This window comes from Canis lupus, chromosome 27 (genome assembly GCF_011100685.1).
Source record: "Canis lupus familiaris isolate Mischka breed German Shepherd chromosome 27, alternate assembly UU_Cfam_GSD_1.0, whole genome shotgun sequence".
Lineage (NCBI taxonomy): Eukaryota > Metazoa > Chordata > Mammalia > Carnivora > Canidae > Canis > Canis lupus.
This window is the reverse complement of record NC_049248.1, coordinates 44749659-44765619: the sequence shown is the minus strand read 5'-3', so window position 1 is coordinate 44765619 and position 15961 is coordinate 44749659. Positions and strand designations below refer to the sequence as shown.

Below are 15961 nucleotides of genomic sequence, written 5' to 3'. Positions count from 1 at the left end.
ATCTAAGTTATGATGACAGGTCAGGTAGAGTGAGCTGGGGAGGGAAGGAGGTCCGTTTCTGCTATGGAAACTGTAGCTAAGTGTATCTCTGTATAGAAAAAGCGTTAGTGGAGATCTTGTCAATAGAATTCCTATCATCAGGGTCTCAGTTAATGGGGTTTCTCTTTTAATAGAATCTCTGCTAATAGGGTTGGTTAGCTAGATCTCTGTTAAAGAGTTGATGGGGTGTCTCTCAATTAGGGATCCCTAATGTTCCCAGCCCCAGCCAGAAGCTGTGAAACCTCGAGTCCTATGGAGGGGAGGACTGGAATGTACCCCAGCTCCCTTGACCCCAGAGCAGGTTCTTTCCACTGCCCCTCCCCTGACACCATGACCCCATCAGGCTAATCCCTCGTTGCCATGGTTATGGAGAGCTTGCAGCTGCCATCCTAGACGTGCTCGTTGGGGAAGCCCACCTCACAGGAGGAGCACACTGGTTTGGAGGTGCGTCTCCAGAAGAATAGGCGGGGAAGGCTTTCTCTGGGATCAGATTCAAATAAATCAAGTATTTATTGAGTGCCCCTTCTGTCCGAGGCACTGCTAGGCTGGTGCCTAGAAGCCATGAGAAAGAAGAATTTATACAGCGAGGAGGACAGAGGTCCCCAAGCTGATTTGGGGTTGCATCCACGGCCCCCCCCCCCCCAACCTGGGATTTCCAATGCTCCCGACTCCACCTCTGGTGACTTTTAAAGCCGCTTCGTGCCTTTGATTGCCTTTCCTGTGACTTTGGATCCTCCTTTTCTATCTCCTGCTCCCTCAAGGCCCCAAGTTAAAGGGTAAAAGCCGCTGGGGCTTGGGGAGAGGGTAATATTGTGGAAGGGAAAGGATCGTGCCCTCATGGAGTCTTTTTTTTATTATTATTATTATTATTTAATAAAAAGTTCGATTTTAAATTTTGTCCTGGTGAGAATGGAGGAGGAGGAGGGAAGAAGAGTGAGCCACGGGAGCCCTCCTCGGCACCTGGAGACTCCCACGGGCACCCCACGGGCACCCCACGGTGCCCACGGCGGGCGGGGTGGGGGGAGGGGGGCCGGGGGACAGCCGAGGGGGGGGACGGGGGGACCGAGGGCTTCCTCCCCCCGCTCGCCGCCCGCTCGGCCCGGCCGGGCCCGGGCGGGTCGACGGCGGCGCGGCCCCAGGGGTCCCCAGGGCGGCCCCCGCCTGGCACGCAGCCGCCCCGCCCCGGGCTGCAATCAGCCGTGCCCGCCGCCGACCGGAGGGCGAACAAAAGCCACTCTGTGGCGGCGGCCCCGGGCCACAATAGGGCTTTGTGCGGCCCGGCCCCGGGCTCCCCCGCGGGGCTCCGTCCCCGGCCGGTCGGGGGCGCTGCGGGCGGGCTCGGGATGCCCCCCCCGCCCCGGACCCCCTGCGCTCGGGCCCGCTTCGAAGGCGCTTCCAGGAGGGCGGGTCGGGGTCGGGGTCGGGGTCGGGGTCCCGGGCTGCCCCCCTCTCCGGGTGCGGATCCCCTGCACCTCGAAGGCGCTTCCAGGAGGGCGGGGTCGGGGTCGGGGTCCCGGGCTGCCCCCCCTCTCCGGGTGCGGACCCCTTGCCCTCGGGCCCCGCCTCGAAGGTGCAGAGGGCGGGGCGGGGTCGGGGTCGGGGTCCCGGGCTGCCCCCCCTCTCCGGGTGCGGATCCCCTGCCCTCGGGCCCCGCCTCGAAGGTGCAGAGGGCGAGGCGGGGTCGGGGTCGGGGTCCCGGGCTGCCCCCCCTCTCCGGGTGCGGACCCCTTGCCCTCGGGCCCCGCCTCGAAGGTGCAGAGAGCGGGGCGGGGTCGGGGTCGGGGTCCCGGGCTGCCCCCCCTCTCCGGGTGCGGATCCCCTGCCCTCGGGCCCCGCCTCGAAGGCGCGGAGGGCGGGGGCGGGGTCCCGGGCTGCCCCCCTCTGCCCCCCCGCCGCCGGGCCGGCTCCTCGGGACCCCGGGCCCCGCCTGTCCGGTGCCAGCCCCGCCCGCCGCGGCCCCCTCCCCCTCCCCTCGGCCGCTTTCATCTTCCCCGGACTCCGCTTGGGGTTTGCTGGTTTCTGGGAGATAAAAACCGCCCCAAATAGCGGCGGCGCGCGGCCAGCACAAACAGGGCCGCCGGGCCGCGCGCCCGCTTGGCCGCTCCGCGCCGGGCGAGCTCCGGGCACCCGGGCTCCGGCGGCGCCTCCGCCCGCCCCCGCGGCCCGCCCCGCCCCGCCCCGCCCCGCCCCGCCCCGCCGCCGGCCGCGAGTCCCGTGGGTGCCGCTGTCCGGGGCCGCCGCGCCCCCTGGAGGCCGCGCGTAGGGCGCCAGGCGCGGGGTCGCCCCCAGGACCTGCGACCCCCGACGGCGCCCTGGAGGCTACGACCCCGCTCCGTAGCTCAGGCCGAGGCCCGCCCGGCCCCGCAACCACCGCACAACCTGCCGGTAAAAGTCAGGCCTCACCGAAGGGAGGTGCAAGCTGCGGCCCCGTCGGCAGTGATTTTTTGGGGGGGAGGTATCTGGGGTTGGATGGTGGCACCACTGAGCACAAACCGAAACTGCGTGGAGGGTGCCCAGGGGCCCCCACTCACTGTCGGAGTCGGGGACTCCCTCCCTTCCTCCAAAGCCCGCATTAGCGCTCCCCCTTCCCCCCAACTTCTCAGCAAGTTGCTCCCAACTACCCTGTTTATACTCGATGCTCCTCAAGCTTTCTGTGACTTTCCAGGGGACAGTGAACTAACCTAGAAAATTAAACCGGGGCTCCTCGAAATTTGGTCTGTGCAGTTATCCTGTATGGGGGGGGCATCGTGGAAACACAGCTGAAGAGCTCCACCCCAGAACCCGCACTTTAGCAAGATCCTCTGGGGGGCCTGTGCTCAGGGACATTTGGGAAGTACTAGACTGCAGGAGCCCGGGGCTTGCTCCGTGTTAAGGGCATTTTCAGAGAAGCTTTCTTGTTTTCTGACCCCGGAATAATTCTCCTGGGAGCAACTTTTCATGCACGAAGGAGTAGCACACCCAGCCCAAGAATGCTAAACTCAGGATGCACCCTAGTTTCTCCAACTAGACTGGCAACTCTTGGGAGTGGGGACTATGCCTTATACATTTCTGTGTCCCCAGAGCATGGTCCTTGGAATTGCTCATTTACCCTTGTTTAAATGAACAAACCAGGGCAGCCCGGGTGGCTCAGCGTTTTAGGGCCTGCCTTCAGCCCAGGGCCTGATCCGGGAGGTCCGGGATTGTGTCCAACGTCAGGCTCCCTGCATCGGGCCTGCTTCTCCCTCTGCCTGTGTCTCTGCCTCTGTCTGTGTGTCTCTCATGAATAAATAAATAAATAAATAAACAAATAATAATAAGTAAATGAACAAACCAAAGCCCAAGGTGACTCTCTCTCCTGGGGTCATGGTGGGGTCGGCCCCCCCCCCCAGGACCTGTGAACCCCGACGTGCCCGGGGAGGCGCGGCCCGGCGACCACCCAGCGCACCAGGTTCACAGCAGGTCACCAAGTTCACGGCAGAGTTGTGCCTAATCCAGTGGTTGGTACTTACAACGTATTAAATGGCTTCATTTCCATTATCTCGTGTGGGAGACAACCAGGGGAAATAAGCAGGACTCTGCAAAAGTGAGGAGGCTGAGGCTCGAGGAATTCAGAGACTTCCCCGAAGTCACACGCCTGTGAGAAGAGGAGCCCTCATCCTGCATTCGACTTCCAGCTTTTGGAATCAATTTCCCTCTTCTTTCTCAAGATTTACTCATTTGAGACGGAGAGAGGAGAGAGTATACTCTAGTCCCAGACGGGGGTTGGGGAGAAGGGCGAAGGCAGAGGGAGGAGCAGGCTCCCAGCGGATCGGGGAGTTCAAGGAGGGACTCGATGGGAGGACCCTGCGATCATGACCCGAGCCAAAGGTCGACTTTTAACTGAGTCACCCAGGTACCCCTCTTTTTCTTTTCCTTTTTTTTTTTTTTAATATTTTATTTATCCATGAGAGACACAGAGAGAGAGAGAGAGGCAGAGACACAGGCAGAGGGAGAAGCAGGCTCCATGCAGGGAGCCCGACGTGGGACTCGATCCAGGGTCACGTCCTGGGCCCAAGGCAGGAGCTAAACCACCGAGTCACCCAGGTGCCCCTCTTTTTCTTTTTTTTAAGATTTATTTTTTACGTGAAGTCTGCACACAACATGGGGCCAGAACTCAGCACTCTGAGATCGAGTCGAGGCTCCAACGACTCAGCCAGCCAAGCACCCAATCTCACTTTTATTCTTACACCGCAGCGCCTGGCTTTGGTATTTTTAGGTGCAAAGTCCCTGCGCCTCTCCCTCCTCGAGGTGCCAGAACAGTACTTCGGGCTGGCTGTAAGGCTCTTACACGCACTCTGCGGTAACACTCAGGGAATGTCACTGTTTTGCAGCGCACTCGCCCTTCCCGTTAACCCCGGGCCCGGCCCGAGGCTTTGGAGGCGCGTCCCTGTCCCTCCAGGGTCTCCCGTGACGTCACTCCTCCCGGGGGCTCGCTCGGTCATTTCCTCCGGACGATGCACAGTCCTGCGAGGGTTTAATCAGACGCTTCCCTGAACGTGGCTTGTTTGCGGCTTTCCGAACGCCGAGCCGGAGTGGGGAGCTGTGCTGCGGCTGTGGGATCTGGGGGGAGGCAGGCTCACGGAGGACCCCGACACCGCCGCTCCCGCCCTTCCCCAGCGCGAGCCCCGCCCCGCCGCGCTCCCTCCGGCCGCCAGGCGGCGCGCGAGGGCGCCCTGGGTGGGGGCCGTCCGGGACTGCGCATGCGCACGCGGTCCGCGTTCCGCTTCCGCTCACTTCCGGTGAGTTTGGCCGTTTGTCCCAGGCGGCTACCCGTAGGGATCCGAATCGAGCCCGGGAACTAGGACTTAGGGAGGCGGGATCCGGGAGCTCACCGGCTGCGGGCGTCCTCGGGACCGGCAGGATGTGCTCCCTGGGGCTGTTCCCGCCGCCGCCGCCCAGGGGTCAAGTCACCCTCTACGAGCACAATAACGAGTTGGCGACAGGCAGTAGCTATGAGAGTCCGCCTCCCGACTTCCGGGGCCAGGTGGCCGGGGCGAGGAGGGAGGGGGTCCGCGCGGGAGGGGGCGGGGCCCGCGGGAGGGGGCGGAGCGAGGAGGGGGCGGAGCGAGGGGCGGGGCCCGCGGGAGGGGGCAGAGCGAGAAGGGAGGGAGGGGCCCGCAGGGAGGAGGAGGGGGCCCGCGCGGGAGGGGGCGGGGCCCGCGGGAGGGCGGAGCGGGGAGGGGGCGGGGCGAGAAGGGAGGGGGCCCGCGCGGGGGGGGGAGGGGCCCGCTGGGAGGGGGCGGAGCGAGAAGGGAGGGAGGGGCCCGCAGGGAGGAGGAGGGGGGCGGGGCCCGCGGGAGGGGGCGGAGCGAGGAGGGAGGGGGCCCGCGCGGGAGGGGGCGGAGCGAGGAGGGAGGGGGCCCGCGGGGGAGGGGGCGGAGCGAGAAGGGAGGGGGCCCGCGCGGGAGGGGGCGGGGCGAGGAGGGAGGGAGGGGCCCGCGGGGAGGAGGAGGGGGCCGGGCGGGGAGGGGGCGGGGCCCGCGGGAGGGGGCGGAGCGAGGAGGGAGGGGGCCCGCGCGGGAGGGGGCGGGGCCCGCGGGAGGGCGGAGCGAGGAGGGGGCGGAGCAAGAAGGGAGGGGGCCCGCGCGGGAGGGGGCCCGCGGGGGAGGGGGCCGGGGGGAAGGCCCGGGGTCGCAGGGCTCAGCCTGGCGGAGCGGGAGCTGCCCGGCCCAGGCCCGAGACCCCAGGGGCTGGGATGCAGTGTAGGGCCGGGGCTGCAGGGTGAGGGAGGTTGAGCGGTTGTGGGCGGGCCTAGAGGGAACGAGAGGATGCGGGGGGCTTCAGGGGAACTGCTGAGCAGTTGGGGGCAGTATCTGGGAGACCTGGGGAGGCACAACCCGGAGCGTTTTTTCCCACGGCGATCCCGCGAAGGAAAAGGGAGAGAAACTGCTATTTGTTGAGCGTTTGGTGTGTAAGAGAGTCTGAGTCCGGTGTGCTTCGCCGATGCTCTAAGGGCTGATGATCACAGCAACTCCGTGAAATGGGCTAGTTTTGCAGATGAGAGAGCTAAGCTCCGCTTCCCTTTCCCACAAGGGCTGGGTTTCTGATGGGAAACAGGCCTCTTACTCGTAGCCCAGCCGCGGTTTGGGGGTGGCCGGGAATTCAGCAGCGATCGCAGGAGGAGACTGACTCGTTGTCCCACCTTGCACTCCTGGCCTATAGTGGATCAATCTTCCTGTGCTGAACCTGACTAAGGATCCCCTGAAGGCCCCTGGGAGGCTGGACCACGGCACAAGAACCGCCTTCATCCATCACCGCGAGCAAGTGTGGAAGAGATGCATCAACGTATGGTGAGATGTGGCAAAGGGTCTCCTGGACCCCGGTCTGCAGATCCTGGGGAAAATGGGGTCACCACCCCTCTGCCTCGGGCCGCCACGCCCTCTGTGGTTCAGTATCGGATGTCATTCATCCTAACAAATTAGTAGTCCTTACTGGGGAACCTGTGGACAGTCGTTCATCTCATCTCCAGCGACGTGCTTTGGTTTCTGGCATAAGCGAGCCTGCTCCCTGCCCCTTCTTCCGAACCTTAACCTGAAGCTCAGCAAGGTTAGGTATAACGTAGCAGGGGACGATCACATACTTAGGTCATTCAGTTAGCGCGTTTAGGAGTGGACCCCTACCGCCTGGATTCAGTTTGTGGCCGTGTCACTCTTTAGCTGTGTGATTTTGGGTAAGGTACTTGATTAACTTGGTCCCTCGCTTTCCTCATCTGTAAAATGGGACCCATTTTACAAGGTTGTAGTGATGATGAAATGAGTTAATAGATATAAAGCACTTAGAGAACAGTGCCTGGCACGTACCTATTAATCCCTTCCAGGATTAGTTATTATCACTGACACGTGTACGATAAATTCCTACAGGGATCCCCGGGTGGCGCAGCGGTATGGCGCCTGCCTTTGGCCCAGGGCGCGATCCTGGAGACCCGGGATCGAATCCCACATCGGGCTCCCGGTGCATGGAGTCTGCTTCTCCCTCTGCCTATGTCTCTGCCTCTCTCTCTTTCTCTCTCTGTGACTATCATAAATAAATAAATAAATAAAAATTAAAAAAAAAATTAAAAAAATATAAATTCCTACAACGCCAGTAGGTGCTTCAAAGGGGATGTTCATTTGTAATTTTTTTTTAACGATTTTATTTGTTTATTCATGAGAGACACAGGCAGAGGGAGAAGCAGGCTCCCTGCAGGGAGCGGGACGTGGGCCTCGATCCTGGGACTCTGGGGTCAAGCCCTGAGCCGAAGGCAGATGCTCAACCGCTGAGCCCCGTAGGCGTCCCTTCATTTTCCATTTTAAACCTGCTTCTACCTTGTGTTTTTCCTCCCAAGGGATTGCCTTACCACTCATTCAGGAGCCAGTGGTTTGAGTGTAGGCTCCGAAGCCGACAGGCAGGTTGAATCCTGATGCTGCTCCTTCCTACTGAGATCACATTGATGATATTAACCTTTTCATGCTTCTGTTGTCTCATCTGAAAATGCGAGTCTTGGCAAAACCTATTTTGCAGAGTTGTGATAGTGGTTGACTAGATAATGTGTGCGAAGCATCTAGGCCAGCCTTGGCGTACTGTGTGCAGTTTAACTGCTATAATTATTATCTAGGTGTTTCCCTTGATATTATTCTTACTAATGTCTAATTGGCCGTCAAATTCTGTTCATTCTACTTCAACCTCTCAAATCTATCTGCTTTTCTCCAACCCTGTGGGTTCAGAGCACTTTTGTCTTTTTTCCAGACTTCTGAAGTAGCCTCTTCACCCATCTCCTTCTCTCCGTTTTTGTGCTCCTCTAATTTTTAGTCATACTGATCTTTCTTTTTCTTTTTTTTTAAGATTTTATTTATTTATTCATGAGAGATACAGAGAGAGAGGCAGAGACACAGGCAGAGGAAGAAGCAGGGTCCATGCGGGGAGAGATCTGATGCAGGACTCGGCACAGGACCCCAGGATCATGCCCTGAGCCAAAGGCAGATGCTCAACCCCTGAGCCACCTAGGCCTCCCACAAAGACACTATATATATATATATATATATATATATATATATATATATATATATATATATATATTTTTTTTTTTTTTTTTTTTTTTAAGGATTTTGTTTATTCATAAGACACACACACAGGCAGAGCAGGCAGAGACACAGGCAGAGGGAGAAGCAGGCTCCATGCAGGGAGCCCAATGTGGGACTCGATCCTGGGACCCCAGGATCATGCGTTGGGCTGAAGGTGGCGCTAACCCGCTGAGCCACCCGGGCTGCCTGCTCTTATTTTTAATACGTTATTGAATGAGTATAACTTGTAGAGGGAGACGGAAGGGATCAGAGTAATCTGACTCACGGTTTCCTCTCATCAGGCGTGATATGGGCCTTTTTGGGGTGCTGAATGAAATTGCAAACTCGGAGGAGGAGGGTGAGTACTTCCTCTCTAGCTTTCTCTAGTTTTGTGGTTGGTATCTCCCCTTCATTTTCTTCCTAACTCATCCCAGTGCCTCCTGGCCCAGGCCCTTTCCCTGTAGCTGTGTTTTTCCTGCCCCAGTTGTCTATGCTGGTGCCATCTTTTCTCCTCTCTGCCTAATTCCCATACCCCAGAGCCCGTGTCCCAGAGTATGGGGAATGCTTGTCCTTTCCCTGCTCGTTCCTTATCCAAGGGTGCTGGTGACAGCCCTGTGAATGGTTTAATCAGAGCTGCTTCCTCACCCCCACAGTGTTCGAGTGGGTGAAGACGGCGTCCAGCTGGGCCCTGGCACTCTGTCGATGGGCCTCCTCCCTCCACGGGTCCCTGTTCCCCCATCTGTCCGTAAGTTTGGCTTCCTCCCCTGGCCCTCTGTGGCTGCCTCTCCTCCACTCCCACCCTCTTCCACTTCCCGCCCCTGAAGGTCAGGGTGGGGTGGGAAGACTGTAGAGGGTGGGCGGGGTCCAGCTCCCCTGTGGAACGTTGAGGGGCTAAGCTTTCGTCCCAGGGCGTCCTCTATCCGCTTTGTTCTTCCAGCTCAGGAGCGAAGATCTGATTGCTGAATTTGCCCAAGTCACAAACTGGTAAGTGTGCAAGCTCTGAGACTTGTGTGGGACGGGAGTCCTTGGAGCTTCCCTGGAGAAGGAAGTCAAGGCAGAGAGCCCTCCCCACCCCTTTCCTGACTGTTACCCACATTCTCACTCCCGAAGAAAGAAATAAAAAGTGAAAACCAGTAATGGCCTCGTGTGAAAGGGAATCTGAGCCTCTGGGCTGGGGGATGGGTTCAGACTCCTTGTGCTCACTCCTGCCACAGGTCCAGCTGCTGCTTGCGGGTCTTTGCCTGGCACCCCCACACCAACAAGTTTGCAGTGGCTCTGCTAGATGACTCAATCCGTGTGTACAACGCCAACAGGTATGTGCTCACCTGCTGGGCGGGCTCTGACTCTCTGGTCTCCGTAAGTCAGTCTTCCTTCACCAGCCTTGGTTCCAGGGCTTCTTGGAGGTTCCTGGGCCTGGCCCACAGCACCCCTTCTAGAACCAGGCTCGGGTTCTCTACAACTGACTTGAGGTGTCCTATTTCCAGATCAAACCTTTATCCTATCCTTCCGTCTCACAAGCCCCCTGGGCCCTGGGTGGTCAGCCTTCTTCTCTTGGCCTTCCCTCCTCAAGGGAGCTCCTGTCCCCTGAGCTGTAGTGTCGCTGCCTTGACCCAGGCCCTTCACCTTCACCACAGCACTATAGTCCCCTCCCTGAAGCACCGGTTGCAGCGGAACGTGGCCGCTCTGGCCTGGAAGCCCCTCAGTGCCTCTGTCTTGGCTGTGGCCTGCCAGACCTGCATTCTCATCTGGACCCTGGACCCCACCTCCTTGTCTACCCGGTGAGTCCCAGCAGCAGCATCTGTCTTACCTTGAGGGTTGAGGCTTGCGGCCGTGTTAGCGGAGGTGGGTGGCCAGGTCTGGAAGTTCTTTATCTTCCCAGGGCTGTGGGAGAAGCCGACGTAAGGTCATTGTTGAGCTGCTGGGAATGCTGTAACGTAGAGAAACGGACAGAACTAGGAGCTTCTGGAATTGTGGGGACTGTGTATATGTGGATCATAGAGTAGAAAGACTGTTTTTTCCAGAGAACTGTCAGATGTAAAGGCAGCAGGGAAGGGAATAAATAAAGACATAAGTCAATGGGCAGCCCCGGTGGCGCAGCGGTTTGGCGCCGCCTGCAGCCTGGGGTGTGATCCTGGAGACCCAGGGTCGAGTCCCACGTCGGGCTCCCTGCATGGAGCCTGCTGCTCCCTCTGCCTGTGTCTCTGCCTCTCTCTGTGTCTCTCAGGAATAAATACGTAAAACCTTAAAACAAAACAAAACAAAACAAAAAAAAAACTAGTCTTTTAAATTATGGATAAAGAATAAAACCTTTGGCTAGCCTTGTTGGGGTAAAAGAGAAAAAGCACAATTTTTCAGAATGGGAAAGAAAAATAACTGCAGATATGGAAGAAAATAGAATTATTAGAGAATATCAGACACAAGTTTAGACCTACAAATCGAAAATTGAAAGGAAATATTTGATTCTCGGGATCCCTGGGTGGCGCAGTGGTTTGGCGCCTGCCTTTGGCCCAGGGCGCGATCCTGGAGACCCGGGATCGAATCCCACGTCGGGCTGCCGGTGCATGGAGCCTGCTTCTCCTTCTGCCTGTGTCTCTGCCTCTCTCTCTCTCTGTGACTATCATAAATAAATAAAAATTAAAAAAAAAAATTAAAAAAAAAAAGAAATATTTGATTCTCTATCAAAATCTGTAACTAAATGGATTGTATAAGAAAATGGATGACCTCTACTACTAAAAAAAAAAAATGCCATGCTGAGATGACTTTATGAGAGTTTTCTCTTCAAAGAAAAGATAATCTCCATGTTGTTCATTTTTAAAGTAGGCTCCGTGCCCAGCGCGTGTGGGGGTCGACTTCATGGCCCTGAGGTTCCAGTCACATGCTCTATGGACTGAACCAGTCAGGCTCCCCTCCATGTTACTTGAATTAGACTAGACCACAGACAAATTTGGAAATGTTTAGAAATCAGGCTCTTGATTTTTTTCTCTTTTAATAAAATTTGGCAAAATTTTAGATTTTTAGGATAGCTGCAAAGATAGTACAGAGTTTCGTATACCTGTCACCCAGTTCGACTACTGTTAACATCTTACGTTACCTTGTGACATTTGTCAAAACTAAGAAACTGCTGTTTGTACGTTATTAACTGAACTCAGACTTCAGATTTCACCAGTTTTTCCATTGATGTCCTTTCTGTTCCAGAATCCATCCTGATTTATTTTTATAAAGCTCAACCCTAAAACCCAAACCTGACAATTAGTGTAAGACAATATTTGAGCATAGATTTATAAATCCTAAAGAAAATACTAGTAAGTAGAGTCCAGAAGTGTGTGTATATTATTTTTTATTTTTTATTTTTATTTCTTTTATTTATTTTTTTTAAATTTATTTATGATAGAGAGAGAGGGTCAGAGACACAGGAGGAGGGAGAAGCAGGCTCCATGCAGGGAGCCCAACGTGGGACTTGATCCCGGGACTCCAGGATCACACCCTGGGCCAAAGGCAGGCACCAAACCGCTGAGCCACCCAGGGATCCCCCAGAAGTATATTTTTAAACAATCTTAACCAAGTAGGATTTTTCCAGAAAGTAGACTATTTGTCATTAGGAAATCTATTAACATGATTTATTACTTTAGAAAATTAAAGGAGAAAAATGCTTATATCCATAAATGCCCTTCTTAAAAAGCAGACTTTCTAGTTGAAAACAAAGTAAAATAGGAACACAAAGAGATGACCTAGGAGTATTTACTGAGAAAAAATAAAAGAGTACTCAGAATCAGCTACCAGGTCAGACAGTGAAATACGAGATACTAAAGGTATCGCTTCCAGTCCTGTCAAGATCAAGACAGAGATACATTATCACTGTTATTTTTATTTAAGGTTTTAAGTAATCTGTACACGGAGTGTGGGGCTCAAACTCACAACCCCAAGATCGATCACATGCTCTATCTCCTGAACCAGCCAGGTACCCCCCATTATCACTGTTATTAACGTTATTTTTGGAGATTTTAGTGAATGCAGCAAGACAAGAAAAAAGGTTTAAGATTTTATACATTTATTATGAGAGACACAGAGAGGGGCAGAGACGCAGGCAGAGGGAGAAGCAGGCTCCATGCAGGGAGCCCGACGTGGGATTTGATCCCTGGAAAAAAATATTCTATTTCCAATGTGTAGTTGCTGAGCTCCCTGAGAATGAGTGGTGAAATGTATTTAATCTACTAGAGCCCTGGAGAGAGTTGTGGGAGAACATTAAGCAAGGGCTGAGTAAGTGCGAGAGACACTGCCGGGACAGGAGTGTGTCGTCGTAGAAATGTCAAATTAAGTAGACTCGAAACCAGAATTCTGGGTTTTATTTTTCTGAACTGGACAAAGTGATATGCTGAGTTTTTATTAAAGAATAAATGTGGGGCAGCCCGGGTGGCTCAGCGGTTTAGTGCCGCCTTCAGCCCAGGGCCTGATCCTGGAGACCCGGAATCAAGTCCCACGTCAGGCTCCCTGCATGGAGCCTGCTTCTCCCTCTGCCTGCGTCTCTGCCTCTCTCTCTCTCTGTGTGTGTCTATTGTGGATAAAATCTCTAAAAAAATTTTTTTAAATTAAAAAAAAAATGGGGGATCCCTGGATGGCTCAGCGGTTTGGCGCCTGCCTTAGGCCCAGGGCGTGGTCCTGGAGACCCGGGATCGAGTCCCACGTCGGGCTCCCTGCATGGGGCCTGCTTCTTCCTCTGCCTGTGTCTCTGCCTCTCTCTCTCTCTTCTGAATAAATAAAATATTAAAAAACAATGTTTGATAGTATCCAGTACTAGCAAGACTAGGAAAGGGGTACTTTTTTTCTTGGCGGAAAAACCGTATTGTGGTACAAACTTCTCAGAAAATTATTTGTTGGCATATTTAGTTTTTGAAAAGTGCAAGCCTTTTTTACCCCAAATCCTGGACACATAGTAACATGAGTTCATGAGGATATAGATAAAGGGAATATTTCTTGCAACGTTTTGTGACGTATAGAACGTTACAAACAATTGAAACGTCCCTTTACGGAGACGGAGGGCATCCCTGTAGGGTATGTGTTCAGGAGAGAGGCGACGGAGCCACCGGGCACTGAGCCGGGTCTCTGGGCCTGGAAGAAGTGGCTGGGAAGCCGCCGGGGTTGTAGGTCGCGGCCGGGTCCCTGGCTCGGGGGCGGTCATAGCTCGGGTCATAGCTCGGTCCGGCGGCTCTGGAGGCACAAGGCTGAGCCCCGCGCTGCATCCTTGGGACAAGCAGAACACCCCGCAGGAGCAGGGGACTGTGGCCGGAGCCGGGGAGGCAGGGTTTGCGGCCCAGGAGGCGGCGCTGGGAGACTGACGCGGGGACGCAGGTGCAGGCCTCAGGGTCGGGCGGCGGACTGTCCCCTCGGCTCCGGGTGGCCCGGGTGGCCCCGGCCGGTGTCGTCCGCAGGCGACGCTGGGCGCTCGCCCCGTGCACTCGCTCCCGTCCGTGGGCCTCGTGGTGGGGACTGGGCGCCGCTTACGCTCTGGTTTGTCCTCCCCTCCGCGACCTCCACTTCCCTCCGGAGACTGGAGGGGCCGCCGGCCTAAGTCGCGGGCGTTCCTGACCCCGTGTCCCCCGTGTCCCCTCGGCAGACCCTCTTCTGGTTGCGCCCAAGTGCTCGCTCACCCGGGGCACGCGCCCGTCACGAGCTTGGCCTGGGCGCCCAGCGGGGGACGCCTGCTGTCCGCGTCGCCCGTGGATGCTGCCATCCTGGTGAGTCGGTCCCCACCCCGTGGCCACGCTTCAGCCCCCTCAGCCCCCGGCGGGAGCGGCCTCCGTCTGGGGGCAGGTGTCCCGTGGGAGGAGAGGCTGCGGCCGGGAGCGGGGCCGTCACACGCCGCTGGCGGCCGCGGAAACCGACCCTCCTGGCCTGGGCGTCCCTCGGCCCCGAGAGGACGGGGCGTGGGGGTTTGCGCCCTCACCCCCGGCCCTCCTGCCCCAGGTCTGGGAGGTCGCCACCGAGACCTGTGTGCCCCTTCCCTGGTTTCGGGGAGGCGGGGTCACCAACCTGCTCTGGTCGCCGGATGGCAGCAAAGTCCTGGCCACCACCCCTTCAGCTGTCTTCCGGTGAGTGGGGGGGATGACTGGACGGGGAGCCCCCAGCACGCAGACCCCACCCCCCCACCCCCCGCCCTGTTCTCTCCCTCCGGCCCCGGGACTGGCGGAGGCAGGGACGTGGGCTTGGACCGCAGAGGCCCGAGGTCGTGACGCGCTTCTCCGGCGCAGGGTCTGGGAGGCGCAGATGTGGACTTGCGAGCGGTGGCCCACTCTCTCGGGCCGGTGTCAGGTGAGGGGGGCCGCGGCCCCAGCTGGTCTCCCGCGCCCTTCTTCCCGCGCCCCCGCACGCCAGTGACCCCGTGCTCTGCCCCCGCCCCCAGACTGGCTGCTGGAGCCCGGATGGGAACCGGCTGCTGTTCACGGTGCTGGGGGAACCACTCATCTACTCCCTGGCATTCCCGGAGCGCGGCGGTGAGTCAGGGACCCTCTGAATAGGCTACTCCGAAGGGTAAAGGGAAGTCAAGTCAGCTCGAGACCTGAGAGGCGGCGGGGCTTATGGCGGAGTGGGGTGGGGTAGGGGGGAGGGGAGACGCCCGGTTCCTGTACCCCAGAGCCGCTGCGCTTCTTGCAGGGGAAGGACAGGGGCGCGTTGGGGGCGCGAAGTCAGCCACCATCGTGGCCGACCTGTCGGAGACCACCGTGCAGACACCGGACGGAGAGGAAAGGTGAGCTCGGGGCAGAGGGAGGGGCAGGGCGGGTGGGAGGGAGGGAGCATGCTGAGCCCTCCCGACTCTGCCTCACAGGCTTGGGGGAGAGGCGCACTCCATGGTCTGGGACCCCAGTGGGGAGCGGCTGGCCGTGCTCATGAAAGGTGAGTTGGGAGGGGCTTTGCCCAGGCCACAGCCCTCGCCCCGTTCGTGGAGGGTGCCGGCGTCCTGGTGCAGTTCTCTGCCCTGCCTGGGGTTCCGCCGCCGGGGTACCTCGCTATCGCATCCATTTCCCGTAGGAAACCCACGGGTCCAGGACGGTAAACCAGTCATCCTCCTTTTTCGCACTCGGAACAGCCCTGTGTTTGAGCTGCTTCCTTGGTAAGGGCCGGGCAGGGGGCAGGCCGTCGGGTGCGGGCTCCCTCCCAGCCTCCCGCCAACCCGCTCACCTCCTCCCCTAGTGGCATCATCCAGGGGGAACCCGGGGCCCAGGCGCAGCTCATCACGTTCCATCCTTCCTTCAACAAGGGGGCTCTGCTCAGCGTGGTGAGTAGACAGGCTGCTGGGCTTCTGGGGCAGGCGGAGCCGAGGACAAAGGCTGCCCCCCTGCCCCGTGTGGCCGCCTTTGGGCCCGGGCTGATGGGTCTTTCTTGTCCCCTGCAGTGCTGGTCCACAGGCCGAATCGCCCACATCCCTCTGTACTTCGTTAATGCCCAGTTCCCCCGCTTTAGCCCAGTGCTTGGCCGGACCCAGGAGCCCCCAGCTGGGGGTGGAGGCTCTACTCACGACCTGCCCCTCTTCACGGAGACATCCCCAACCTCTGCCCCGTGGGATCCCTCTCCCGGGGCCATCGCTTGGCCTGTCCCACTCCCCTCACTCCCACTTCTAATAATAATAAAAGTCCCTTCATTGTTTTCCACTCTGTTACGAGACTTTTTCAGGGAGTTGGACTGGGATCTAGTGAAGAAAAAAAAAAGTGTGGATTTTGGGTTAAGATGGCTTTGTTGCTTTTTATGATTTTGGGCAAGTTATTTAACTCTACGAACTGGGTCGTTTTCAGATGATTTGGAAAGCAAAGCAGAAAACACCTACCATAGGCTTTGGCATATAATAGATATTTCACTTTTCCCAAGTTTTGGCA

General features: G+C 57.5%; 1 protein-coding gene across 1 annotated transcript; it reads left to right on the top strand.

Moving 5' to 3' along the window:
* Positions 1–4796: 4796 nt before the first annotated feature.
* AAAS (aladin WD repeat nucleoporin) lies at positions 4797–15814 on the top strand. Its single transcript, XM_038577781.1, is given in 17 exon segments — positions 4797–5041; positions 6220–6347; positions 8399–8454; positions 8750–8841; positions 9034–9080; positions 9311–9409; positions 9731–9874; positions 13708–13828; positions 14058–14182; positions 14342–14402; positions 14494–14584; positions 14745–14838; positions 14917–14984; positions 15120–15201; positions 15282–15366; positions 15484–15654; positions 15656–15814. Coding segments are annotated over 17 exon segments (1641 nt in total). The 5' UTR covers positions 4797–4918; the 3' UTR covers positions 15710–15814.
* Positions 15815–15961: the final 147 nt, after the last annotated feature.